Here is a 27000-nt window from a genome sequence, read left to right as displayed (position 1 = left end):
ATATATATCACACATATGCATTTATAAGTAGTCACCACCTCAAACTGTGCTGTCAGTTTACACAAACCTCGTTGTTTATGCTAAGCAAAATATTGAAATGCTTTTATTGCGAAAGTACACAACGTGAGCCGGAAGTGGTTTTCGTTGCTAACGCTACTGTTTGTAGCATGTGTAAAATAGGTACATGTGTTTTGAGCCGGTAATAGTCGTTTTTGTTTTTTTCCCTGACCCGAATTAAACGGACGTTGACCATTAATTCAACATTATAGCGGTGTTAGCATCCACACCGCTATAACATTAGCTCTCCTGTGGTTACTGATGAACGCTCCTCGAGCTTACCTCACGTGGGGCTTCCAGCTAACGTCTGTCTTAACTTGATGCAAACTTTCATAACAGGTTCTGTAACTCATTTACCCACCGAATGACCTGCGGGTTAATGTGATTTTCCGGTATAGTTGTACTACCTGTCGGGATGTCTGCGCCTTGTCGGTACGCTCTGTTCAGCATATATAATCAGCGAGCAGGTTTCACACAGGTCAGAAGATTGACATGCATCCAGTGGAAGAGCTCTGACTCCCTGGTGAGAGGTGGATACACAGCCGTACTGAGAGCTATGGCAAATAAGAGAGGAAGCCTCACTTTATTTTCTTCGAGGTGTCTGTCAGGTTCAGCTGCGGATGCAAAAGCTCGGGTGAGGAGAGTTTCTATCGAGGGCAACATCGGTAAGAGTTTACAGATTGTCCCAGTTAGACGAATCTCCTGTTGTATGTCTCTGTGCTGATCTCCTGCATTACCTGCTTTTTAATAACAGCTGTTGGAAAATCGACCTTTGCGAAACTCCTGCAGTCAGCTTGTGCAGACTGGGAGGTGGTGGCAGAACCTGTCAGCAAGTGGCAGAACATTGAAAGTGAGACCTCAAAGGTGGGTATATTCACATCTTCATCTTTTTTGTTACACAAATTAAAGGAAGGCAGGATGATGCAGCTTACATTTGTCTGCTCGTGTCTTTGACAGGGCCAAGGTGTACCCCCACAGACCACAGTCAGCAACCTGCTGCAGATGATGTACCAGGACCCTCAGCGCTGGTCATACACGTTCCAGACGTATTCCTGCATGAGCCGGCTCAGAACACAGCTGCAGCCTCCACCTGCACGCCTCCTCCAGTCAAAGGGAACACCTGTCCAGGTGTATGAGCGTTCAGTCTACAGCGATAGGTGAGTGAGTCACATTTACCAGAAGTATTTTCAACAAACTAAGCAAAATTTTGACAAGGATATAATGGAAATTAATTCTCCTGTATTATGTTTTCTCAGATATATCTTTGCTCTGAACATGTTTGAGCTGGGATGTATCAACACTACAGAATGGGCTGTCTACCAGGACTGGCATTCCCTCCTGGTGGAGCAGTTTGGACACCAGGTGGAGCTAGAGGGCATAGTTTACCTCAGCGCCCCACCAGAGGTATGGCACATGAAATTCATGTTGTTCTCTGAGTGGAAGGTAATTTAGTGTCACACAAACAGTTTTGCATGTCTTTTAGAAATGCATGGAGCGCCTGCAGCGTCGGGGAAGAGCAGAAGAGGAGGGCGTGAAGCTGGATTATCTGGATAAGTTGCACTCTCAACATGAGAGGTGGCTGGTTGAGAAAACGACCGAGTGAGTGAGAATAAGATTACACAGCTCTGATTATCTTTTGACTTTTTCCAGTGCTGTTGGCTGTTTTGGGGTGATACTTTAAGGTATATTTGGTCTTATAAGCCTTTTTACAGGGGGTCTCAACCCTGCAAATACCGGGGGTCAACTGTACAATGAAGAAGGGCCTGGGGCTTGGTGACATAATTTAAGGTTTAACCCCAGATTTTCTGGATTATGTGATTTATTGCCATTGTGATTTATTGCCATTGTAATTTATGGCGCACGCCTAACCAGAGGGGTGTACTACGAAAGAAGTTCAACAAAGCCAGGCTGTTTCAGGCATCATGTGACTCCTCTTCCACACAGAAAGAGCCCCATAAGTGGCACTTACTCCAATCACGGATGTTATCAGATGATATTCATAAAATAGTGTTACAAAAATAACAGTAAAATGTGACAAATAAGACATGACTTTAATGCTGCAGAAAATCGTTAATCTGGTGAATTAACACAGTGTTAAGAATTTTTTATTTTTTAATATGAGTTAATAGATATATTTTAATGCTGAGGGCACTCTTGTTTTTAAGGTGATCATTCAGTTTTTTTAATATAATAATAATTATAATATAATGCCAAATCACAACAGTTGTCTTGAGGCACTTTGTATTGTAAGGTAAAGACCCTACAATAATAGAGAGAAAATTTCAACAATCCGACTATGAGCAGGCACTTGGTGATGGTGGAAAGAAAAAACTTCCTTTTAACGGGAAGAAATCTCTGGCACAACCAGGCTCAGGGAAGCACGGTCATCTCCCACAAGAGGTGAGGGGAGAAAAATGGAACAAAAGACACATTAGAGCTCTGGAACATAAGGTGAAGTTAATTTGGTCTATTAAATAAACATGTCCTGCGTTCTATTAGCTGCAAAAGTAAATTAGAGTCAAGCGTAAAGACCTTTATACATTTTCTGCATGACCAACAGAATACTTGCATCCAGTTACCAGTTGTCATGCACAGTTAGCTCCACCTTGTTACTAAGGTAAAACATGTTCCCCCAGCACTGTGCATTGCACTCAAAGCTGTAAATAAACAAATAAGTGAAAATTGTGGCACTTCCAGGTGATTTTAATGAGAAACTCTGAATGTGGTATGTGCTCAGTGTAGGTTAGCATGGCGATGTAGCCAGGTAAAAAGAGACTCGCCTTTGTGATACTGAGAACTCTGACTTTAATCTGGAGATAGCCCGCTATCCCGTTAGTCTCCCTCTCCATTATGCTTACAAGTAAAAAAGAGAATCTACACAAAGTAGTGATATCTAGCTGGTCTAAACTTTCTGGTGGTGGCACAGTGCTTGTGTTCAGGTTCCTTGCAGCTGTTTGCTGTGAACAGCTGACGGTGCAGCAGTGTGTGGTCTGCTGTTAATGTCATAATAATACAGCTTTGTTCTCTCCTTTCAGAATCCATTTTGAGAAGCTGAAGCAGATACCCGTCTTAAAACTTGATGCCAGCGTGGAATTTAAGAGTGACCCAGAGGTGCAGGAACAGTTTATCACAAAGGTGTGCTTGAATACCTACTGAATGGCATTTATTCCTAAAAGGTGCTGTGCCAGAGTTAACCACACGAGGGCACTGCTCTGATGTTGTGAATCACAATCTTCCACCCTGGGGTGGGGCATGTGAGGGTGTTTGAGCCAGTCAGCTGACATGTTTTTGTATGGATGATGTTTAATGTGTTTCTGATATGCTGTGATCCTAGTATGCCTGTTTGTCCACAGGTGAAGAACTTCTTTGATGCTTTATGAGAGGAGCCATCAGCAGCAGCACAGTGGGAAACAGATGAAACCAGTCAGACCTCCATATAAAGTCTTTATATAAATTAATACACAGACCTCTTTTTGATGAGCTTCCGGACCATATGATGTGAAACCCTGACATTTTTTTTGGATATGAATGTGTTACTTTAAAACCTTGTACTATTGTTTCCTGGTTACTTTTGAAACACACTTTGCAGTTATGAACGTTACCTCTTAAACTGTAGTTTACTGTTTATGTCTTTGGAGCTGTCTCTCTGAGTCAGCACATTTTTACAGCTTCTATAAATTATAAACTAATCCGTACTAGAACTGAAATCACACAGTGTGTGTCTGTGTACTATTTTATAAACATATTTATAATCCTAACTCGTTGGAACAAGCAATTAAGACAAATGTTTCTTGCAGCTTGTTAATAAATAAAACATGTTTTTACATTTCAACATTGAGTTGTCATTTTATATTAGTCATTTTATTCTTATAAACTTTATTTGCATTAAGGAAATAGAAAGGTGCGAGTTGCTGTGCAAGATTTTAATTGTTTTTAAATTGATTTCTGAAAGAACAGTTCATTTGATGGGACAATGACCTTGGATAAATGCTTTCTTCTTCTGTTTTTTCTGGCCCTCTGATGTGCTCTGATGATCAGAGGGGCTGTTCGGATGCCTGGAGTGGCCAGGGGTCATCAAAGGGCAGCTGGCGGCTATAAAAGGCCTGCCTGGAGCTCCGTCTGCTCAGAGCATCATTTGAGCCTGAGAGCAGCTGGAGTAAAGGAGGAGATCTCTGCTTCTCTCTCTTCTCATTCCGGTGTTCACTTTGTGAGTTTCAGCTGAAATGGAAGTCCTCATAGTCTTCATCTGTGCTTTTGGAGTGGTTTCTTCTGCCCGGGGCCACAGATATCACACGGGACTCGAGAGCAGTTTGGCATTCAGAAATCTGTCAACCGATCATCGCAGAGGATACCCTCTGTACATGATCCAGCTGTATCGCTCCTTCAGAAGTGCTGATTCCTTCTCATCTGTAGCTGTCAGCGATGTTACTGCACAAAGCGACAGCCTGTCAGTGCACAGTTTTGATTCTGTCAAAAGCCTGATGGCCAGAGGTGAGTAAACAGCTGAATTATGTTTTTCATGTTGCTCATTGGTTGTTAAATTTGCTATTTAATGTATGAGTTGGTTTCTCTGTGCACTGAATCCTCCAGGAGCTCATTGACTGGTCGATTGTCTGTGCTATCAGACCCTCCCTTTTACGACCCAGCAAGTGTCAAAGTGCTTATTCGAACTTTAAAGGCTTGCCCTGTTTTATGTGGGGAGGTTGTATATTAGCCCTCAGACGTCCTTGCACAGGGGGGTCCAATACACATCCTGTCCTGTTCACCCTCTCACTCCAGTGTTTTGACATTTGTCCACAGATCTGGTTTGTCCAGATTCATCCCAGACTGCAGTGTGTCAATCTGAAGTCTCACTTGAGTGTCTCATTTTCAGGCTGCCATCAAGAGGGCGAAAAGTGGACCGTCACATTTGACATGTCATCCATCTCTACCAGTGAGCTTGTCCAGCTGGCAGAGCTGCAGATCAGACTACCAGCTTTCTCTGCCTCTGAGCGTGCCACTATGGATTTATATCACTCCCGGAAGCAGAGCTGTGACCTGGATGACGCATCGTGCCAGGAGGAGCGTCTTTTCTTAGGGAGCTTTGGCACATCGCCCAGCAGCACAAAGTCCTCCTGGAAGGTGTTCAATGTGACCAGTCTTTTAAAATACTGGCTATACCAGGGAGACGAAGTGCAGAGCCGAGAGGCTTCGGGAGAGCCTGAGACTCAGTATGGGAGTGGTGCTGGGGATGGAGTGGAGAAAACCAGAAAGTCTCTGTTCACAACTTTAGGACTGAGGCAGAGAAAAATCCGCCATCCAACCACAAACCAGGTCATGATGGTGATCTTCTCCAAACATAAGGAGGGCCATGCAGCGTACAGTCTCATTCACACTGTGGAGAACTCCAAGTATGTGTCCATGGACAAAGAGGGCAGCGACATTCAAAGTCGGCGCCACAAAAGGAACAGAATGGAAAGGATGCGAGTAGCTGGTGTACTTGCACCTACTGTGGCTCCAGCACCATCAGCAGCAGCAGAGCAGGTCCAGAGACCGCTGTGCCGAAAGGTAGACATGTGGGTGGACTTTGACCACATCGGCTGGGATGAGTGGATTGTGCATCCGAAGCGCTACAACGCATATCGTTGTGAGGGAGAGTGCCCTACACCCCTGGATGAGTCTTTCAGTCCCACCAACCATGCATACATGCAGGTAAGCAGATTAAAGAGTTTCACTGAACTATTTCTAAACCTCAAAATAAAAAATCTTATAGTTGCTCATTTATTCATGTAAATTATTTCATTTTCAGAGCCTCTTGAAACATCACCACCCAGAAAGAGTGACCTGCCCGTCCTGCGTGCCAACGCGCCTCAGCCCCCTCTCCATGCTGTACTTTGAGAGCGATGATTTGACTCTGCGGCATCACGAGGACATGATTGTTGAGGATTGCGGGTGCCACTGAAGCCCCAACCCATCACCACCCCAGCTTACACCTAAACACACAAACCTGCTTTGTTTGTGGTCTATTAACTGAACATTAACCGACCATAAACTTTAACTCAGATGTTTTTTTTAATTGCTTCGATGTATAAATGAATACTAAAATATCAATGTTATTGAGATGAAATGACTCAAAGTAAATATATTGCATCCATACTGGGTGATAAACTAATGTTTTTCTATCTTTTGTGTTATTTATGCATCATCATGTAAATTCTGTACATAAAATATGAAACGTATATTAAATTTTTTTTATTTTGACGGAAGTGTGCTGTTTTATGTTGTTTTAAAATATTTTTCTTCACCCGTTCTTATATATTTTTATTTATAAGGTGAACATTTTTAACAAACCCTTTATTAAACATTAAAAAAGGCTCATACACAGTCACAAAGGTTTTTTTCCTAATTCAAAGTTAAATGAAAATGTATTTATTTAGTTAAAAATAAATCACGCCTAATTTATTTGTAAAAATTAAACAAATATACATCAGCACCACCAGTTTATCTGGTAAGCTTTAAATAGCATTTCATTTGTTGCCACTTCCATTAAATCTACCAGCAGTAGCTACACAGCTAAACGGGCACACTTTGTTCTTAATGTTCCTCGGATGACAGATCTGTTTGGGTTAACAAATAAAAGGCAGAATGTGCATCCACCTCTTAATCCGTTGCTAGCAGCCAGCAACTTAGTATATTGGCCTTTCTCACCTCCCCAATCCACATCTTGGTCCTGTTAAAGTGCACACATCATCAGAGGTCATTAGCGTCGTCCTCCCTGGCCGGGCACGCTGGGTGGAACAACACAAACCACACTGAAGGATGGACCGGTGGGTGAGAAAAGGCAGTAGTACTACTTGTTTATCCTGGTGAGGAGGGGGTTGGACAGCCAGGAAGCTGAGGTGACAAGGAGATCATTCATGGGAGGGAGTGGAAAGACTGCACCTGAAGGGTGACGCTACTGTGGAGGAAAGGAGGAAAGACAGGCCGGACTGGAAGTGATCAGCTGAAACTATTCAATCCACACATCCACCCAAGACAAGACCAGACCGAGTAGTATTTCAGGATTTGTCCACGTGTTTTTCTTTTCTTTTCTTTCCTGTTTTTCTTTTTTTTTTTTTTTTTTGCAGAGGTAAGTTTTGCAATCAGGACCTTTTGTTTGCACTCACTACAAATGAACCCGGAGCGCATCCATTTTTAATCCACTCAATGATTTGAGCTTTATTTATATTTATTCTAATGATGATTCTCTACAGAGCCGCTTACACCACAGGCTGAAAGTAGAAACGCATTTGTGCAGTTCCGCACATGCAACAGTATTCATAACGAAAGAGTGTTTCATTGCTACAGCACTGTGCAAAAGTCTTGCACCACCCCTTATTTCTTCATATTTGGCGAGGACAGTGGGAAACAGTTGCAGTGATTTTTGCATTAAGGCTACATGCAAACACACTTAAAAATCCAGCAGCAAAAAACTGAATTCTAACGAATTTGAAAGTCAATATTTGTTATGAGCACCTTTATTCTTTGACACAGCCTGAACCCTTTTTGGCAGCTTTCTTGTTATTTCTTTAAGTAGTCTTCAGGAATATCTCTCCAGGCTTCTTGAAAGACATTCAAAGCTCTTCTTTTATATTCTCTGTCGAGATCCCACACTGCTTCAGTTTTATTGAGGTCTGGGCTCTGTGGTCAGTCAGTGACTGATTGTGTATCACAGCGTGTTTCTCTATATGGCATTGATTTTACTCCATAATGTATCAAAAAAATCTGACAGGACTTTTCTGTGTTCAGAATGATTTGTTTTGATGAGATTTCCAACACCACACATAACTCCAAAACCCATGACAGAGCCTCCACCCTGTTTCACAGATGGCTGTAGACACTCAGTGTTGGACTCTCCTGACCTCCTTTGTACACAGTGATGACGATTTGAACCAAGAAATCTGTATTTATCACTCTGTCAACCCTGTTGACACTGATCTTCAGTCCACTTCTTGTACCACAGCCTTTCCTCCACTTCCCTTCTTAAATAATGGCTTCTTCACAGCCGCCTTCCGCTGAGATCATTCCCGATGAGGCTTCAGTGGACGGTAGATGGATTAACTGCAGGGTCAGATACATCTCTGCGTCAGGTTTTTGCTAGATTATCTATTTCTTGGGAACATTACTTTCAGATACTGTTTATTTGTTGTAAAAAATATTTTTTTTAGGGCTGACACTTCTTGTTTTGTCCTTCACGTGTTCAGTTTTATCAAATTTCTTTAAAGCTCTGGACACCATGCAGAGAAATACTAAATTTTCAGCTCTTTTAGAATAACTTTGTTGGTGCAAAAAATACAATGTTAACACAGGCTGTTAAACTGTTATCTTTGGGATTTTTCATCGAGACAACTGAAATCTGTTTTAGTAACAAAAGCTTTTAACAAAGTGCCAAAAGACACAAATTAAAACTGGTTCTTTGTTCAAGAGCATTTTAAAACGTTATAAGAAAGTCTGGAATCAAAACTTAAAGAAATGAGTGTTGGCTTTAAACTTCGCACATTGCTGGATGCAAGAATTTAAAAAAGTGAAACATCTTTTAGATCAAACAATGAGAAGTTCAGTGAAACACCATCTATTCCGGCACTTTTATTCATAAGCACTTCACAGTGAAGTGAGCCAGTGACAGAAGTGGAATCGTAAATGTTGAATGGAAGGAAGGAGTTCCTGCCTGATGTGTTGTACAGTTGCATATTGACCTCTCTGTAAACAGCCCACTGACTGAGGTTATCAGCCTCCTGCGAGCTCCACGTGGAATTCCTCTGAATCAGAGCGACGCAGGAGGTGCAGCAGGCTGCAAGACTTGTCACTTTGAAATGTACATTAGCTTTTCACTTAAACATCTAAACCGCTGACACGAAACAAAAGCATTATTTAAGTTCAGATGGCGCCATTCAAGTTAAAAAAGCAAACAACGGATTTGACAGAAAGACTCAGTGAACACATGACGCAGAGATAAAGTCTGAATGGTGTTTGCTTTAATTTCTTTTTTAAAATCACCCTAAAATAGCGAAATATCTGATTCAAAATGTCATCAACAAATTTCTGTTTTACATTCTTTACACTTCAGGTGAAGCGCTCGTTTATGAGAGCAATACTGGAAGACCGTATCTAAAGAGAGGTTGTGCGAAATGCACTGAAATAAAAGCACATCGAGTGAAAACCGTTCTGGAATGGTTAGAAATTCGGACAATTCGATTCTCATTTTCACTGACTTGTTTTATTACCGAGCGATGAGGCATTGTTGGTGTTAAGCACTTCTCAGTGTTCGTTTTAAACTCGCAGCCACTACCTGAAGGCACACTTTTTGTTACACACAAACCAGGCCGAAACCTTGAGGCAGACAGTGAAAGTGTAATTACAGATCCAAAAAATGAGGCCGTCAGAGATAAGATCCTCTGTCTACATGGAGTAGGTGGTGGTAGGGGAGGAGACGGTACCCCTGTCTTCACAGCACTTTGTTGGGCTTCACCTAGATGTCCATTTCAAACTGTGCGTCATCACCTTTGAAAAGAAAAATAAGTAAACAATAAATGTAGGGTGGAGATGGATGATGATTTGTAGGCTTCATTGCTGTATTGCTTGCATGGGTTCTACATCATAATGCAGAAAATAGATGGATGGACTTTAAGTGCAACATCCATCCTGTGATGTGTGTATAGGTGTGAACATACCAGCAGCGCTACTGTTCGGAGCAGCGGTGTTGTTGTTCAGTAGTTCTCCATTTTGAGTCTTCTTGCTGGTGTCCTTGGAGGCAGGGCTGGTCACTCCTGGAATGACTGGCAGGTTGGCAGGAGGGGTCCTGGCCAATGGAGAACTGCGACACTCCAGCAGGAACTTGCGTTCGTAGATGATCCTGGTACCTTTTGTGTTCGTAGGTGGGAAAAATGAAGGATGATTATCAGATGCGCAGCATTGAGAGATCAAACAGAGCACTGAGGCCACACTCGCACTGACTGGGATCAGCTGCTTCATCAAATTCCTGTATTTTAACTTGACCTGTGTGCCACAATAGACGTGATTACAATATGAAAACAGGCATTTCTTCAAAATCTTGCTGTCTGTACCTGATCTTCACGCAGTAACTAGAAGGACGTTGCAGCATATATGTGGCAATGTTATTACTAATTATGCTGCTGCTCTCTTACGGCTGTTGTTATGATCTGCAACGCTTCAGCTGTTGTATATTATGTATACTGTCGCACAATGAGCCAGTCTGAATGAACACAACACACACACACACTCCTTGGCAGTGATGTGATGGCTTCCAGTTGTGATAACGAACCAACTGACTTACTTTCTGATTTAACGCAACTAAACTTGAAGAAAAGCTTCGTGACGAAAAGCTTTGTGAACAGCAAAGTGTACAGTTAATAAACACAGTTTTAACATTTGGTGCAAAAGGAACATGTGCCCTTTTTAAGGCAGTATGTTATATTTGCACATTCGCCTAACAAGTTCTCTATTTTCAGGACTGCCCAAATCATCAACATGACAGCTTCAGGTCATTCAACCAGATTCCTTACAGCTACACAGAAATCTGACCACATTACCCAGTACTGAAAACCCTTCATTGGCTTCCAGTACAATATAGATCTTTTTGCTTTTTAAATCCTTCTGTTATCTCACAAATCTCTCACCGGTTCATGCCCTGCTCATCTGGTGCAGATCTTGTAACTATTCCCAGAGTCAGACCTCAGTCTGAGGTTGCTCTCATTACTGGGGTCCTGCTCTTTGGAACAAGTTGCCTGCTGATCTGAGATCAACTACAACTGTGCACATATTCAGAATCCTCTTTATTTACCTGGGCTTACACTTAGCAGGTGCTGTTGTTTTGTTTATGCTGTTTTCACTGCCATAAAGCCTCATAAACCTGCACAGGTATGATTGTGTCTTCTTTTTTTCAGCAAATGATTTATTTAATCTTGCTGTCTGCTGCTATCAGACTCTTTAACTCATCCACTTGTACTGAACCAGACTAAACATAGCTCACTGCACGCTGTCACTTTTTGTACACCACAACGTATGCTTGCACACCACCTGTGTGCTTACAATACCTGTAATATGCCAGAAACATTAGTGCTAATACCTTATTTTATATGAAGTGTAGAAATATATATATAATAATATCTTTGTTAACCACATTGAGGTTACATGTAATGAAATGTGCTATATTAAAAAAACGTTTTTGCTAAATATGCTACCTGCATTGATATAATATATTTTTACTATACTATTCTTTATAATCTCCCTTAAAAGAAATGTGTCCTGACCAATTAAGGGAATACATCACAATATGAAAATAAATCATCGCAGCAGTTTGATACTGGTTTTTAAAAATAGTTATATCCGTTTAATAATGACCCAGTGTTACTTTTATAAGGTAGTTATTAACACTGTGACGCACAAAACCCTGGAAAAAGGATGAAGTGACACCTTTTAGTGTAATTACACAGTGTTACTCTAACCTTTAGATTACCTTTACTGAGTTAAACCTCGTGTCTGCAGCAGGTTTAGGTGGACAGCCCTCAGAAGCAGGGACCTCTAGAGGAATTTAAATGATCTCTACAGTAAACCAAAGGTGGAGCAGCTTTGCTGGCTGACCGTGTGACAGCAGTGCGTTGAACCCAAACTTTAGACTGCAGCTAAGCTACAGACAGACGCTCACTATCTTAATTAAGACCGTCATGTCTAAACAACCTGTTCCTTCATTACTTCAGAGTCCGCATTTCTTTGCATTTCCTCTTTTCAAGTAAACACTTGCTCGCTAGCTTTAGCGGTTAGCTTAGCAGAGCTACAGCAGACCTCATGGAGTTAGCCTAAGCTGCAGACAGAGAGAGCGGCTCCAAAGTGGATAAGAGTACAAGTCATGTGTGTCCGGGAGTCAGAGCAGATCTCCTCGGCACTCTTGAATGAATATGACAAATAGCAACACTGCGTACCGCCGGGGGTCGTGCTGAACAGAGTCCCTCCCGGGGTGGTGGAGTAGTCGTGGGGCATGTGCTCCGCGTCGTTGATCGTCACCCTCCTGATCGACGGGATGGCCTTAGCGGTGGTCTTCTGGCAATCGGTGGACATCTTCTCCCAACTACAATAAACTAATACTAACTAACTAATTAACATCAAACAAGCACAAAGTCTTGGTTTTATAAAGCCACGCCGAGCGGGGGTTTCGGGTATGGCTTTGACTCAACTAAATGACTACTGTCGGATAAATAAAAATAAATACCTCGTTTTCATAAGTGCAAAGAGTGGAAGGCTGGACCTAAAACAGTCACATTACATCAAGCACTCACACACACGAACTAGTGTCCAGGATCTTTGTTTAAAAGGACCTGAGCACACGTTCCTCCGCTCTCACTCTGCCTGCCTCAACATGCACACAAAACAACACAGCAGGCTGCAGGAGAGAAGGCTCCAGAGGTGCACAAAAAACAGCCAACTGCGCCCCCTGCTGGCACTAAAGGACTGCGCACTCTGCGATGTTCAAAACTTCACCGGCTATAATTGTCATAATAAAAACAACATGATAAGACGGTTTTTTTTGTTTGTTTTTTTTTAAAAAAGGTGTTTTTTCAAAACAAGTCGAACAGCATTATTTACAGACAATAGACACATTAATAAGATGATAACATAGATACTGTCCTGTGCAATTCCTGGGCCAGCACTCATTTCTTTTTCGCTTCTCTTCTATATTTTGCTTGAAAAAATGGAAACACGTGCAAACATGCATGGAAATGTTTTATATGAGACTAAAATAGATGTTGCGCAGTTCTGAGGAGCTAATGAGCGTGAAAATCAATAAAGCGGTCTTCAGGAATAGATGCCCAAAGTAAATAATAATAATGGGAGTCACCTTGTTTGTGAAAAAATACTATTATTCCTGCAAAATTGTTTCTTTGCTAAGTTGCGGGACTGAAGGACAATTCCGAAGTAAATGCATTTTTTCTTATTTTTTAATGAGAAGAAAAGGTGTTAGCAGATGATTCCACAACCGAGAAGCCTTAAAATTTAAACCTTTAGCTTAAAGGTTTGAGGAACCTAAGATCAGGAAGTTGCAGAACCGATCCTCTACAAGCCTCAAACGTGACCATCAAATGTCAAAATCAACTCTAATACATACTGGGAGATTGTAAAACATATGTGATGTGTCACAAAAAGAGAAAAAAAAAGATTTATAAAATTGTTTCCACAAGCCAGTGTAAGTGTTGCTTCCATTTGTTCGTTTACTTTACTTCCTCTGTGGCGTTTCAAATGAGCATCTTCCCTTCCTCCCTTTTTTTTGTTCTTTGTAAAGGTCCAGCAAGTCAAGATCATCTTCATACAGCATGCACAGCTACACACCTGAAATTTCAGCATGTTTATAAAACTGACTTTGTGATGACTGTCATGGATGACGTGCCACACAGAAAATCACACACAATATACACAAAGACATTTCATTTCTTTATTAATTTTGTAAATGTTGAGCTGGTGTACAGAGTAAATTGTCAGTAGATGTCTTCGGATTTGATTGGATTAAAAGGCTTTTACATATTTTAAATCCATGATTGACTCTCCATAACAATAAAAAAGCAGACAAAACAAGTTAAAATACCCACAAGAACCCTATTTATCCCCATTTTGCAGGCATTACCCAGAACTCAACAGTCTCTTGGTAGCTACAGCTGTATGATGCTAAAAGTACATCCATAACATAACTAGAATCCCAGTTGACAAGTAAGGGTGCATAGCATTCTAAATAAATATATATATTTATATATATATTTTCATATATCTCATATATATATAGCCTTTTATGTTAAAAACATTTTCTGTGCATGTGCGCAGTTGCATTCCTTAGTATTGAGTAATATGCTATTGCATTAATAATGTCTTCAATCCATTCTAAAGGAATATACATGTGTTCTCTAGTTTTTGCAACAGTTAATATTTTTGCATGAACTTGGTGCATGGCATCATCTCAGTAGTCCCTCAGTGCAGTGCTTTTTTTCTGATGTAACCTCGACTCTCTCTCGCTCTCACTTAGTCGGACTCCCGTCTGACCACGTCCAAACGGTCACCACGTGGAAGTCTTAAGATTGGCTCAGTCTCATATTTGGTAAAAGGGCGTAAAAATGTCAGGGGGTGGGCTGTGTTGAGGGAAAATGCATGTCCTCTTGAAGACTAGCCTTCGAAGCCACCAAGCCTCCCCCATAACTCCGTCTATCTTCTTTAACCAGTTCCCATCTGGCTCTGAGCCTGACATCAGCAGAAAACAATCTAAACATATGAGCCCTTAAAGAGCAAATCATATGCTGTGATTGATATAAGGGGGCACAACTTTTTTTTTTTTACATCTGACCTTTATTAAGCTAATAAAATAACAATAATACCTCATGAAGGGATATTTGTTAACATGTCAAAAAAGATTTTTTTTAAAAATTCGAGGCTTTGCTCTTTAAAATCTACCACCATCTGTGCATGTTTGTGATGAAATGAGAATGAAGTCATATTTATGATAATCAACAGCAGACATTGAGCTGAAACAACAGAGTGAATACCCTATTATCTACTGAAGTATAGAGCCAACACGGATGACTACGTCATAACAAGACTCACAGTATACCAAGACTTTACATTCATCATCTCATGGCTGTGAGAAGCCATACTAAACACTTATTTATGGGTGCTTATTGCAACATTTTTGTGACTTACATATTTGTCTATAATAAAAGCATTCAATGTCTGACGCAACATTTGAAAGAAATGCATGTATTGGTTATTGATATAATGTGAGATGGCACACTTATTGAGGTAAATAAACCTTTAAAAATATGTGATTTAGAATTACACATATAGTCTTTGTCCATTTGCAATATTACTTCCTGTGATATTATCACAACTTTAACTTGTCCCAATATCCAGGACTGAGTATGTGATATTTAAATCACACCACGCGCTCACACACTCGCACACACGCAAAACACACTCAGGATTTCTTTCAAGGTGCATATGAATGTTATTAAGGTTTAAAAACAGGCTGAACACACCTACATTCCCAGATGAGTAACAAAAACAAACAGCGGGCACTTTGCAGATGCAATGGCTGGCATGGAGCCACACCAGTATACTTAAAGTTTTCTCTTCTAGAGAGGCAAAAGGATAAAATGCAGGACGCTAATGTACTGACATCATTTCTGAGTAAAGTGAGAAGTAGAATAAAGCTGAAAGTTCAGGAAGAACGCAAGCTGTGATCCTAAAATCCTCCCTCCTCTGTCACTCTCTCGCTCACACACACACACACACACATACACACACACATGAATAATCCTTTCCATTTAAAGCAGTTATTGCTTCTACTTCTGGAGTACAGTTAAGACAGCAAATCGTGACAAGAAGACTAAAGAAAGGAGCGGAACAAGAGACATGCTTCTGGACGGGTCAGGCTCACAGTTACGGGTCAGTATTACAGTTTCTCATCACAGTGATTGGTGACTGTCTTTGCTACACACTGAAGAACCGCCAAGGAGACAAACATCGAAGCTCAACACGTCCTCGACCCTAAACGCAACGCACATCGCTTCATCCAGTAAAACTAGTGCTACATGATTCCGTTTCAGCTACTTTACCCTCATCGAGTGACATCTTCTGGTGGCTGTGAGATGGTCTGTAAGCGCACCTCGTGTGGTGGTGTCATATACTGTGCGATGAGGTCAAACAGACGCAGCTACTGTACGAGCTGAAGGTGGGATCCCGCATCCCAGTGGAAGGTGGACGGGACTGCTACATCTACTCTGAGAGGCTGACTGTAGCGGCTAGGGGATGAGAGATGGAGGTTGGGTGATAAGCAGAGGTATCGGGATTTTAGCTCAGACATTAACACAAACCTCACGAGGATACAGCACAGTGGGGACAAGAAAAAGGCAGAGGAGTAGGATGAAAGAGCAGATTAATCTCTTGTGATAATCTTTCACTTGTACATATATATCTCTTTACCTTCCTCTCCACAAGGCAAGCCACTTTGATCAAAGTTTGGCGAGGCAGGTTCCTGCTGTAAACCCGCCTCCCAAAGCTGAAAAATCCCCACGGTACAGGAAATGACTTAAAGAACATCTTCCTCTACAGTCGGACATGTGGAACGGAAACAATGAAAGCGCGTGAAAATCACAACGAAACATCCGGACACACACACACGCACATACACACGCAAATCCAACGATTTAAAACAGGCAGAGCGACACAACGGTATGTTCTTTTACCCACAAAGATCTCAAGATATAGAATAATAATATATAGATTCTGAGCAAATGAAACCAAACAAGAAAAGAAAAACAGGGAGGAATTTCTCATGTACCTGAAACAGCAGCATCAGTTGCATCGCATAGGGATCTAGTAACAGAAACAACACGCGTAACACACAGTCACGTAAGAGCATTTTAGTGCATACAATATTATGTACACAACACTGATATCCTGGGGCGATAATTGTAGCTTTACTGGACTTAGAGACCACTCGGCCAGGTGTGAAACTAGTTTGTGGTGCTGATTGAGTGCAGCATGGAGGAGGAGGGGGTAACAGTTGCCTAGAGATGACGTAATTCTCAGTATTTTAGTGTCTCTTTTTCTTAAGTTAAACTCTTCACCACTGGGTTAGAAAATGGGCCGGTGGTAGCCTACATTGCATGCCCGTCCCATTAAGCGGTGTCTCCTCCCCATCCCGCCCCACCCTTTTAACCCGCCCCTGCATTCCCTCGGTATTTGTAGTTAAACACAGGCCATGCGGCAGCAGTCACTCATGCTGATACAGATAACAGGAAGCACGTTTTGGTTGCTAGTTTCTTTTTTTTTGTTGTTGTTTTTGATTTTTTTTTGTCTGTCTGGTTTTTGTTTTATACGAAATCATGCTTCTAGCCTAGTAGTAGATATTTTTTTCCCACCATTTCTTTAAAAAAAAAAGTAATAAAAACTACAAGAAAATCTGTATCCTTTTTCTTCTGGTGCGTGCTGATAGTTGCCATAGCCACCGTGGTTGTCTTTGAGTTGGTTTCTCTTCATTTCCATCCGTTTGCCTTCTGATGTGTGGTCTTCCTCCCGTCAGCTGCTGCTGGTCATGTGTTCATGTAGGATGGTTTTGGTGAAGGGGTTGAATCCTGCGGAGAACTCTGAGGAGAGAGAGAGAGAGAACTGCAGTGATTTACAAGCCTCTCGATCGTCCTGCTACCGTGCAACACAGGTGGCATGCAAACAGCAACAAGCCAGTGCTAATGTGAGTGCCTTTGAATCCTGGTTATGCTACTATACTGCTTTATAGTGACTGAACGTTTTTCAGTTCCCTTCAGCTGATCCTCGTAACGTTCAAAGACTCAACGACACGTTAGTTCTGCCAAAGATTTACACGCAAATGGGGGCCAGCAGTGGTTTAACATTCAGCAGCGAGTCACTGGAAATATCAGCAAGCTCAGGAATGTCATGGCATTTACGTTAGTGAGGGCAAGACACACACACGCACGTACGCACGCACACACATTATAGTGGCTCCATTTCTCCACACAAGATGCCTTACAGCTTTGACCTTGGGCGCTGTCATTTTACGATTTCTCTTCGCTGAGTGCACATTGCACCAGCCTTTTTACGGTGTTTCACAGCATGTCTGACAAAAGTAACTAAAGCAGTATACAGTGTGGTTGATGTACTGCCACACTAACAATCTCTTTCCATCAAACGTATGAAATAATATTTGTGTTCAATTTTTGCTTATGGACAATTTTATATATATATATATCATAGAAAGAACAGACTTGATAGGAATTTTTAAATTATTCATACATTTTACTTCATACTCTGATGTAAATACGGCAAAGTGTTTGTCAGGAGATCATTCCTATGGTTTATTTAAGCTAAACTCAAGAGGTAAAAAACAAATAGAAAAAAGATGACATTAAAAAGCATTATTGGATCATCAGTCATTAATATATCGATTAATTCCAAACACTAACTGTTTCTAGATAGTGCATACACTCACCGGCCACTTTATTAGATAGTGTTAGCACAAATATCTAATGAACCAATCACATGGCAGGAATTCATGTAGGCAAGGTTGCTAAAACCTAATGAATTTCAAACTGAGGATTAGAATGAGGAAGAAAGTTGATTTAAGTGACTTTGAACGTAGCATGGTTATACATGCCAGATGTGCTGGACTGAGTTCTTCAGCAACTGCTGATCTTCCCATTCAAACATGTGCAACGTTTACAAATTATGCTTGAAAAAATGTTAGGTTCTCTGTGTGAAAATGTTTTGTTGATGCCAGAGGTCAGAGGAGAATGGCCAGACTGTTTCAAGTTCATCAGTTGTCTACAGTGTCTCAAATAACCACTCGTTACAACCGAGATACACAGAAGAGCATCTCTGAACACACAACATGTCAAACCTCAAAGCGGGTGGACTACAGCAGCAGAAGACCCCTCTGGGTGCTGTAGTTTTTAGTTACTGTCAGTTAAAAACAGAAAAGTGATTCGCATTGGCTCTCTAGAGTCTAACAATAGAAGTTTGGAAAATTTTCTTGATTTCTGCAGCAGGATTTGAATGGCAGGGTAAAAATTTGGTGTAAACTCCATGAAAACATAGATACATCTTGCCTTGTATCAATGGATCACAGTTGCTGGTGGTGGTGTAATGATGGGGCACATTTTCTTGGCACGCATTGGGCCTCATAGTATCAAATGCATTAATTAAATGCCACATCCTACCACAGTATTGTTTCTGACCATTTCCATCCCTTTATGATCACAAGGTATCCATCTTCTAAAGGCTGATAATAACAAAGCTCAGGAGCCAGGAGCCAGGAGATTCACATCATGGCTGAGCAATTAACAAATCTGCAGCAACTGTGAGATGCTGTCATGTCAATATGGACCAAAATCTCTGAGAAATGTTTCCAGGATCTTGTTGAATCTGTGCCCCGAAGAATTAAGGCAGTTCAGAAGGCAAAAGGGGGCCCGAGCCAGTATTAGCAAGGTGTACCTACCAAAGTATCCGGTGAGTGTACATCACCTGGATTTGTACTAACTAAAACTCCAAATCTAAATTGATTGCAGTTTGTATTAGACACAGCAGACATTTGCAAGAGCTACCAAATCATTTTTCAAGCATTTAGAGTTTTCCTGACAGCACTTTTTTTCCCCTAATGCACACACACACAAAAATTACATCTGTATCTTTTTCCTTTTTATATGCGTTCATGTGTGTCATTTATATTTGAACTATTAAAGATTTAGGTGTCATTTAGCTGCGCCAGCGTCACACCATATGTCATAACATTAGTAATTATTGAATTAAATGTACATTCAGATGCATTTAATCCAGACAGACTGGATTAAATGGTGTTGTTCACAGGTCAGAGGAAGCACTGTGGGTCAGTCCCCTACCTGCGGGGACGCAGCACTCAGTCTGCCTCACTGCTTAACTCTCCGCAGACTGGCACATTTCACTATCTGAGCACCTTTCTTCACATCCACAGTATCGGGCTACATCAGAGGGTGGGGGAGGGGGTTGACCGCAGAAGAGGTGCGAGGATTTAGAATAAGTTGGATGACAGGAGCAGAACAAGAGGTTGAGGTAATATTAGTAAGGGAGGGTAAAACAAAGGAGAGAGAGAGAGAGAGAAACAAACCCACAGAGGAGGCAGACAGTGTCACACGAAAAAAACGAGGGCATACAAACAGGGAGCACAAGACAGGAAGTGAAACAGAAATGTGAGGGACAAAAGAGGAAATAAAAAGAGGAAAAAAAGGAAGTAATAATGTATAAACAGTCAAGCAAGGACAGAAGTGGTGGGTGGCAGATGGAAAGCCAGGTGGTGGTTCAGAGTAATGTCAGATAAAATTTGCAAAGAACTTTTTGAAAAGTGTTCTTAAGCTTCAAATGGATGGGCTAGGCCACATAACACAGCAGTTTCAGGAAATTTCACACAATCACAACAACCCTGTTAATCTCTGCGTCTGGTGTATTGAACCTCAACTTACTCAATGCAATTAATATTTGACCTCAACTTGGTTTTTGACTGATTAAGGCACACTTTCACAGTTAAAGGACTATGAACCTTATTCAGTTGCTCAGTGAGATAACTGACAGGGAGAAAGAAACACTGCAAGGAACCACTATAAGTTCATTCACTCATTAATGTGCAAGAACCCCCCACCCCCCCCCAGATGAACTGCATTTGTGGTTTAGTGATGACCAAAACAGTGAAATGCTCATGAACTGATCTACTGTGAGCCTCTTAAAAAATCAGAGCTCCTGGGCAGAGTGGATCCAGTTGTTCTCTTACATGCAGATAATGAGCATGAGAGCGAAGTATATGGGTGGAGATTAATGTTATGGGAAGTCAGCAATCAAGCAATTAATCAAATACACGTCCCTCTGTCTTCTGTTGCAATTTAGTCCTGACACATAGTGGAAAATGCCTAACCTTTATTTTCTAAGATCACAAACAAACTTGTGCTTATGCAGGTTAAGTTGCACAAGGACCGTTGGGGGATGCCTGGGAATCCACAGTGAGATGAAACGTTAAAACTTACTGCAGCACAGACCCCAGATACTACATGGATTTAAATGAAACAGGGTGTCATTGTATGTATCATCTGATCTAATTCAGAGCATTTAGGCTTTGCAGGCTGGCCGCACACCCGAGGTCATCACGGAAGCTCCAGGCGAGACAGAGAGCTTCGTCTGCAGATCAGAAGCCCACCTTGCTGCTGTCCCGACCCAAGACGGCGTAGCTCATGAACTGCTCAGCATCGGCGTCCAGCTCGTTGGCGTCCTGCAGCGAGCCTTCCACGCTCACCTCCTGAAACCCCTCCTCACCTGATCCCTTCCCTCTGCGCACCACCTTGCGCACGATCTATCGCAGACACACGCGCACACAATCGCACACAGAAGGGTGGGAGAGAGTGATGGGCGAGAGCAGAGAGTGTGGAAAAGGCAGTGAGAAAGACTGGATCGGTGAAATATGCTGGGGGAAAACAAAGCGTGGATTTTGCAGTGTCATGTGCGATGAACAACTTTGTCATGATTATTAGTTTAATAATCGTTCCGTAAAAAGATCCGTGAAAGTGTTGTGATGATAAAACACGATAAAAAAGTGAAAACGGAGACATTCGTGTTCATGGACGCAATTTAAAAGGCTGACCTTTTTTGTGACAATGTTTCCATGTTCATCCGTGAAATGTTCCTCGCTCACTTGCTCCCCAGGAAGATCTTCAACCTCATCACCCTGAGGACAGAGAAAAGCTTTTTTGTAACCATAAACGTTTTGAACTGTGGCAATAAAGGCAGTTAAAACAGCCGTTGCTGCAGCGCTGTTTGCATGGCAGATAGGTGAGGAGCGGGTGAGGTTGCTTGTGAGAGAGAAAGTAAATCTAACAGTGGGGATCTTATCACTTATAGTTACAATTGATGAGGTTCATTACTACACAACAGTGTTACAGCCCCCTATAATAGCAGCATGTCTTTAGAGCTATTTATAAGTTCAAAGAAATTCCTGAAGCCGGACGCTCGGCCTAAGAACGAGTGAAGGTCGAGCATGTGGAGGCCTGTATGAAACTCTAAAATTGATCTTTATCTCAATTTATATCACACATGAAACTAAATAATAATTAAAAAAAGAAGTGACAAACCTAAAGGGTGCAAGTCCAAAGCTACAGCTTATGTAACACCTACCCATAATAAAACAATCAACGTGTAAGGAAAAGTAAATCAACTACATCTTTAACCTCAGATTTAAATACAAAGTCACCAAAAAAGAAGAAAAAACCAACTATTCATGTCAAATCCAGCTATATATGAACTATTTGTATCTAGAGCATCAGTTATCATACAGAATAATTATGTTATTTCTATACAACTTTTAAGCAGTTTCAGTATGCTGTGCACTTTAGGTTTAATCTGTGTAACAGATAGACAATGAAATTTCATACTGGCTCCGGCCTTGGATTTTTCAGAAACATAATATCCTTTTCATTTGTATTTATTATCCCTCATTTTAAAAGCTTTCTGGATATTAAGGGAAATTTATCTATTATATGCTTTGTACATAATTTCAATTATATCATAATCCACCAAATCTCAGTGTGATTTTCAGTGTACTTAACCGAATAAATAAAAAATGTGCTGTTTTATAGAGTTTGAGATACAATAAGAAGGAAATGGCAAAGAGCCAATGAGAACTTTTTATAGAACTGGAGTCCAAACTTGTTGAGCTGAAGACAATCTATTTACAGTATATCTATAAAAGCAGAAGATATATTTAGTTGCATCCTCAGTCATTTGATATTGTCATAGAAACAAGCAAACATTGATGAAATCCCATCATTGTATGCCACGATTACTTGTGTCCATAATGCTGCACCTTCCCACTCCTCTCAGTAAAACCAGTCAAATAACTCACCACAAACCTATCCTGTATCACTTTCAACTTTTCTTAAATACACTGCATCATCCAAGTGTTCAGCAGCAGTGATTCCCCCCTGCTCTTTCATTTCTTTTTTTCTCTCTTCTGCCACTAAGATCCTTTCTTCAAATTCGTGGACCTCCGTTTTGTTGTACCTTAAGAATGACTCTACGGCGGACGATTCTGGTGGTGACGTTCTCCTCTTCGTCGGGTACTCCCTCGATTTCACCAAGCTCGTGGTCCAGCTGAGTGTGTATGTAGGTGAGCACCGACCGCACCGAGCCACTGGCTATGTGGAGGACATTCTGACAGCTGATCACCAGGAACGCCAGCAGCACGAAGCTAAAGAGGAGTTCGGTAACTAGGGCCCACATTGCCCCACTTTGATCCCCAGTAAATCAACACGGTTGGCACAGAGCAACGCACGACTGCAGCCTCAGTCCCGTAGCTGGTGGTGACTCCTGCTTCTCACACTTCTCTTAGCTAAGGGAGAAGGTAACAGCTGCAGCCCTCTTTTGTCACTGGTTCAGCCAAACTGGTGTTTTCATTTCATTTCTGCCCTCCGTTTGCTGGGGCCGTGGGCCCTTTTCTCCCCACGTCTCTTTCTCCTTCCTAGCGTCGAGTCACAACTATCCAGTCAAAGACACCAGATCCAACCAAAAGCAATCTTGGGAGGCTTCTGTTCCCACCTCCCTCACTTTTTGACCATGTGATCTGTGAGCTTTAAATACCTCCATCAGAACGGCTCTGTGCGCTGTGGTAAGAACACTAAGAAACTTCTCACACATGCTCTAACTACAGCCTACACAACAAATTTCTCCTAAAACAATCATAGAATCTATTATGCAGCTGCCACTGCCTCCAAATTATGCTAAATGTGCTTTTTGGGTATCATTATGACCCACAAGAGGCATGAAGCCCACAAAGGCTCTGAAAGGCTCTATTTTTGTTCTCTCACAGTCTCACAGCTGAGATTGTCCCATACAGTGTGATGTGTCTGTGTTGTGCCAGAAAGTTAACATGTGGGAATGACTGGGGTTGGGATCGTGTAACGCGGGTTGACGAGTGAGAGCGCTTTCTATATTTGGCTGGACACGCTGTTTGTGCCCAAATTGGGCCTAAGACCACTGTGTGTGTTCTTGGCTGTGTGTTTACGTTTGCTGTATGATTCCAGGATCGACATAACATAATTCTGATTAGTGAGGTTTTAAATGGTGACTTCTAGAAGAGGAAGTATGAAAGCAACCGCTTGTGTGTATAACACTGTAATGATTTTGCTGTATCAGGTTTACCTCTGCTGGAGCAGTTCGCCTTTTTTGTTTACACCACAAGAATTTGCTAAATGCAGTTTAACTATAAATACGGTTGTTCATTAATTTGGTTCAGGCTAAAATGTTTGCCAGACATGGTAAAAGGAGTAATCCTACTCACTGTGACCACTTTAAATTTGCATGGGTGGTTTAACGTGCTCACCTGGCCCTTCAGGCGGACATCATCCCAGGCCCTCAGCTCTGGTACCCTGTGTGGAAAGCCCAAACCCTTCTCAAATGGTTGGGTACCTCTGAAGTGCCCCCTTAAGATCTCAGAGTGCCCCATGTCCCTCACAGGCTGAAGCAAGGCCTCCTGGGACATTCGGGAAGGGTCTCCATCCACAGCGTTACGCACTGATGACATCATGGTTTCCATGGTTTGCCTGGGTTTAGACTGATTGCCCACCCAAGCCTGAGTAGGGTCAGTGACAGGGATCCATCCCGGGCCTGTCTGCTCCTGCAGGTAAGAAAGGAAAGATCCTCCACCACCACCGTTTCCCCCATTGCCTGACCTGAAAGGAGATCAATGAATTCATTAGGAGGTGGTACATCATAAATATTTACTGATAGTGTTTTATAGCCCCAGGTTATATGACGTCACACCAACTGAGAGGCATACAGAGCTCGGACTCACCTGTCTCCATTCCGATCTGCAGCACTGCTCAGACCAGTTGACTCACTCAACCGAGCATACACCCTTTGCTGTCCTGCAACAAGAGAAAGCCCTTCCTCTGAGCCCATCCCGCCTCCTCCTCCTCCTCCAGTTCCATCACCACCAGTCGTGCTTGTGACGGCTGATGCCTCTGAACTCGCCTCTGACCCCTGACCATTGTTCAGCCCGTTAAGATTGATCCCAGCGATGGTACCCCCGAGCGAAGCTGGTGTGGTGGTGCTGAGCGAGTCAACGCCCATCTCTGAATCGTCTTCGGGCAGCTCAATGGAGCCACTCAGCACCCCACCCCCTCCGCTGGCTGCGCTGGCCTGACTGGCCGGCCGACCTAGACTTCCATACGGCAGCCCCAGCAGACCCTCCGAATCGTCAGCATTGCTGCATTCCAGCGAGGAGTCCTCCACAGCCACCAAGGAAGGGCTGTTGCCTGAGGGCCACACCTGTACATCAGACATCTCCATCAGGGTGTCTTCTTCTGTGGTGGCAATAGGTGCACAGTCCAGGCTGGAGACCTCCTGCCAGTAAGGCTCAGCACCCAGCGGGGAGGGCAGGCTGTACTGCATGGAAGCTGGTGAGAGAAGCTCTTCCTGCGGGAGCCCATAACCTGGAGCGAGACAGAGAGAGGCACACTGACACCCGGCCCCCCGCCTCGCTCCCCACCTCACCCCCCACAGCATCAGGACCCTGGGAGGGGGGGTAAGTTCCCCTGGCCAGTAGCTGGGCATTTAGGGGAGGAGTAGAGGAGGCTGAAGGGACAAATGGGAAAGGAGTGGGGATGGAGGGAGTGGAGGGCCAAGACAATAAGAGCTAGAATAAAGGTGCAAGGAGCTAAGGTCATGAGAGCAAGGGCAGCTTTTAGAAGAGAGGCTGTCAAGCTCAATCAGCCAGCGCTGACAGTAGCAGAGCAGCAGCGGTAGCAGCAGCAGACACAGCCAGCTGAACCAGTAGGCTGAGACTGGGGTTCGAGGCCGGCAGTGGCTGATGCTGCTCTGCTGGCTGCCACCTGCAGGGAGACGGAGAGGGATTATTGACACCTGTCCAGCAGGGACACACAAACACACACCCACTCTGTCTCACACCCACACCAGCACTCACATACGCTCACACTCGTATATGCATGCACTCAAACCCACTCAGAAACAGGCAGGTTAATACCGGTGTCAGGCTGGATGGCATGCTCGCAGGCAATCGCATTTTCTCGCATACACGCACGCATTCTTCACACAGCTGCTCTCTCACTGACTCATACTGTTTTTACAGTGCATTCAATATAACACAACTATGTAAAGATAAAACATAGTAGTATTCAAATTTATGCAAACAAATTACAACAGACTTCAATTTTCTTCTGCTAGGAAAGCCACAATGTTGCTGCCTCAAACAAATTTCAAGTGCAAATATATAATTTAGTAAAACTTTGTGTTAGTAATGAGCTGCGGACTCAGGTCACTCCTACAGCCGTCTTCTGAACAACCTTCGATAAAATATGTTTTTTTTTTTCTTTTTCTTTCTTTCTTATGAAACCAGACCTGGCACAACTGAGTACAATGTCCCAGAAAGCATTAAAAAATATTGCAGTAGTAACTTCATGTAACATGCTAAAAATGAAAGAAAATCTAGATGAAGACTACACCTAAGGCTATTTTGCAAATATTAACATTTATATTTTCTAACCTGATTATACTAAATTTGTAAAGAGTGATAAACCTTTACAACATAAATATGTGAACAAATTGAAAAAAATGGTAATGCAGGTAAAGCAAAACATGAGTATCAGTATGACTGACCACTAAAGGACATACTATCCATATGCAGTACATAGATTACAGGAAGCAGAGGAAATGACTCCTTAATGTTTGACTCAGAGAGAGAGCGAGAGAGAGAGAGAGAGAGAGACCATGCGTATGTACTGTACAGTGGTAAGAAAGCTGCAGAGTGCAGGCTGCTGTAACTTGATTCATGGCCAGCAGTAGAGTACTGCTGAGAGTGCAGGCGATATTTGAGACACCAAGCCATCGAAAAGACCCTTGTCCTACTTTCTTTTTCACATCCCAACTGCTTTCAGTTACGTACAGTTGATGATAAACTCTGACTTCTAGTTTGTGATGTAGTTCTTTGACTTATGAAGATTTAGTCTAAACCAGATACAGAACATCTATACATTGCAGGCGTTTGATTTTCACTTGCAATTAAATTTATAGTACTTCAGTGCTACTGTACAAGATTCAAACAATCATTTGGTGTTTATTTAGGTCCCACAAGATACCAGGGCATCTGCTTTAAGAGGTTTAAAGTTTAGAGGCTTCAATTATATTCACTTTTAGTCTTCAAATGCATATATGATTGCCTGATGCCTGAATATATGATTATTAGAATTAAGATCTAATGACAAAGAACTCAAAACCAAATCAGCCAAATAAACATGACTATCTATCTATCTATCTATCTATCTATCTATCTATCTATCTATCTATCTATCTATCTATCTATCTATCTATCTATCTATCTATCTATCT

The 27000-nt window shown here is 42.2% G+C and overlaps 4 protein-coding genes across 6 annotated transcripts in view; 2 read left to right on the top strand and 2 right to left on the bottom strand.

Annotated features, from left to right (window-relative positions):
- Nucleotides 1–3866, top strand: part of dguok (deoxyguanosine kinase) — a 4761-nt gene extending 895 nt beyond the window's left edge. Inside the window, exons 2-8 of one of the 3 annotated variants that reach the window (XM_005722138.1) lie at nucleotides 536–722; nucleotides 812–921; nucleotides 1015–1214; nucleotides 1314–1461; nucleotides 1541–1656; nucleotides 3093–3192; nucleotides 3411–3866. In XM_005722138.1, coding sequence (XP_005722195.1) covers nucleotides 614–722; nucleotides 812–921; nucleotides 1015–1214; nucleotides 1314–1461; nucleotides 1541–1656; nucleotides 3093–3192; nucleotides 3411–3437 — 810 coding nt within the window. In that variant the 5' untranslated portion in view covers nucleotides 536–613 and the 3' untranslated portion in view covers nucleotides 3438–3866. Of the gene's footprint in view, nucleotides 1–135; nucleotides 723–811; nucleotides 922–1014; nucleotides 1215–1313; nucleotides 1462–1540; nucleotides 1657–3092; nucleotides 3193–3410 lie in introns of those variants that run through there. The other 2 variants (XM_013914302.1, XM_013914300.1) reach the window with 2 other exon arrangements.
- A 414-nt stretch (nucleotides 3867–4280) lies between these two features.
- On the top strand, nucleotides 4281–6028 carry spaw (southpaw). The gene is made up of 3 exons (XM_005722399.1): nucleotides 4281–4548; nucleotides 4931–5748; nucleotides 5846–6028. The coding sequence occupies exons 1-3, from the start codon at nucleotides 4281–4283 to the stop codon at nucleotides 5996–5998; spliced, it is 1239 nt and encodes a 412-aa protein (XP_005722456.1). The 3' UTR covers nucleotides 5999–6028.
- Nucleotides 6029–9028: 3000 nt separating this feature from the next.
- Nucleotides 9029–12483, bottom strand: LOC102204338 (eukaryotic translation initiation factor 4E-binding protein 1-like). Its single transcript, XM_005722137.1, has 3 exons — nucleotides 12015–12483; nucleotides 9747–9935; nucleotides 9029–9576 (listed from the first exon to the last, which is right to left on the bottom strand). The coding sequence occupies exons 1-3, from the start codon at nucleotides 12148–12150 to the stop codon at nucleotides 9545–9547; spliced, it is 357 nt and encodes a 118-aa protein (XP_005722194.1). The 5' UTR covers nucleotides 12151–12483; the 3' UTR covers nucleotides 9029–9544.
- Nucleotides 12484–17153: 4670 nt separating this feature from the next.
- The window catches only part of ank1a (ankyrin 1, erythrocytic a), an 84712-nt gene continuing 74865 nt past the window's right edge, over nucleotides 17154–27000 (bottom strand). Inside the window, exons 41-47 of the mRNA XM_013914074.1 lie at nucleotides 24449–25088; nucleotides 23868–24326; nucleotides 22660–22903; nucleotides 21245–21328; nucleotides 20804–20956; nucleotides 19482–19580; nucleotides 17154–17216 (exon numbers count right to left, since the gene is read on the bottom strand). Of these exons, the coding sequence (XP_013769528.1) occupies nucleotides 19509–19580; nucleotides 20804–20956; nucleotides 21245–21328; nucleotides 22660–22903; nucleotides 23868–24326; nucleotides 24449–25088 (1652 nt within the window). The 3' untranslated portion in view covers nucleotides 17154–17216; nucleotides 19482–19508. The remainder of the gene's footprint in view (nucleotides 17217–19481; nucleotides 19581–20803; nucleotides 20957–21244; nucleotides 21329–22659; nucleotides 22904–23867; nucleotides 24327–24448; nucleotides 25089–27000) is intronic.

This window comes from Pundamilia nyererei, unplaced genomic scaffold (genome assembly GCF_000239375.1).
Source record: "Pundamilia nyererei isolate P.nyererei 1_Seehausen unplaced genomic scaffold, PunNye1.0 scaffold00006, whole genome shotgun sequence".
Classification (NCBI taxonomy): Eukaryota; Metazoa; Chordata; class Actinopteri; order Cichliformes; family Cichlidae; genus Pundamilia; species Pundamilia nyererei.
The sequence above is the reverse complement of the archived record's forward strand: the minus strand, read 5'-3'. Positions and strand labels throughout refer to the sequence as shown.

Bases quoted from the DNA above. Each gene is read 5' to 3' on its own strand.
- spaw (XM_005722399.1), top strand. From the start codon at position 4,281: ATGGAAGTCCTCATAGTCTTCATCTGTGCTTTTGGAGTGGTTTCTTCT. The intron at 4,549-4,930 runs GTGAGTAAACAG...TCTCATTTTCAG, and splicing joins CAAAAGCCTGATGGCCAGAG to GCTGCCATCAAGAGGGCGAA. The intron at 5,749-5,845 runs GTAAGCAGATTA...TTTCATTTTCAG, and splicing joins CCAACCATGCATACATGCAG to AGCCTCTTGAAACATCACCA.
- LOC102204338 (XM_005722137.1), bottom strand. From the start codon at position 12,150: ATGTCCACCGATTGCCAGAAGACCACCGCTAAGGCCATCCCGTCGATC. The intron at 9,936-12,014 runs GTACGCAGTGTT...CGAACACAAAAG, and splicing joins GTTCAGCACGACCCCCGGCG to GTACCAGGATCATCTACGAA. The intron at 9,577-9,746 runs GTATGTTCACAC...TTCTTTTCAAAG, and splicing joins TCCGAACAGTAGCGCTGCTG to GTGATGACGCACAGTTTGAA.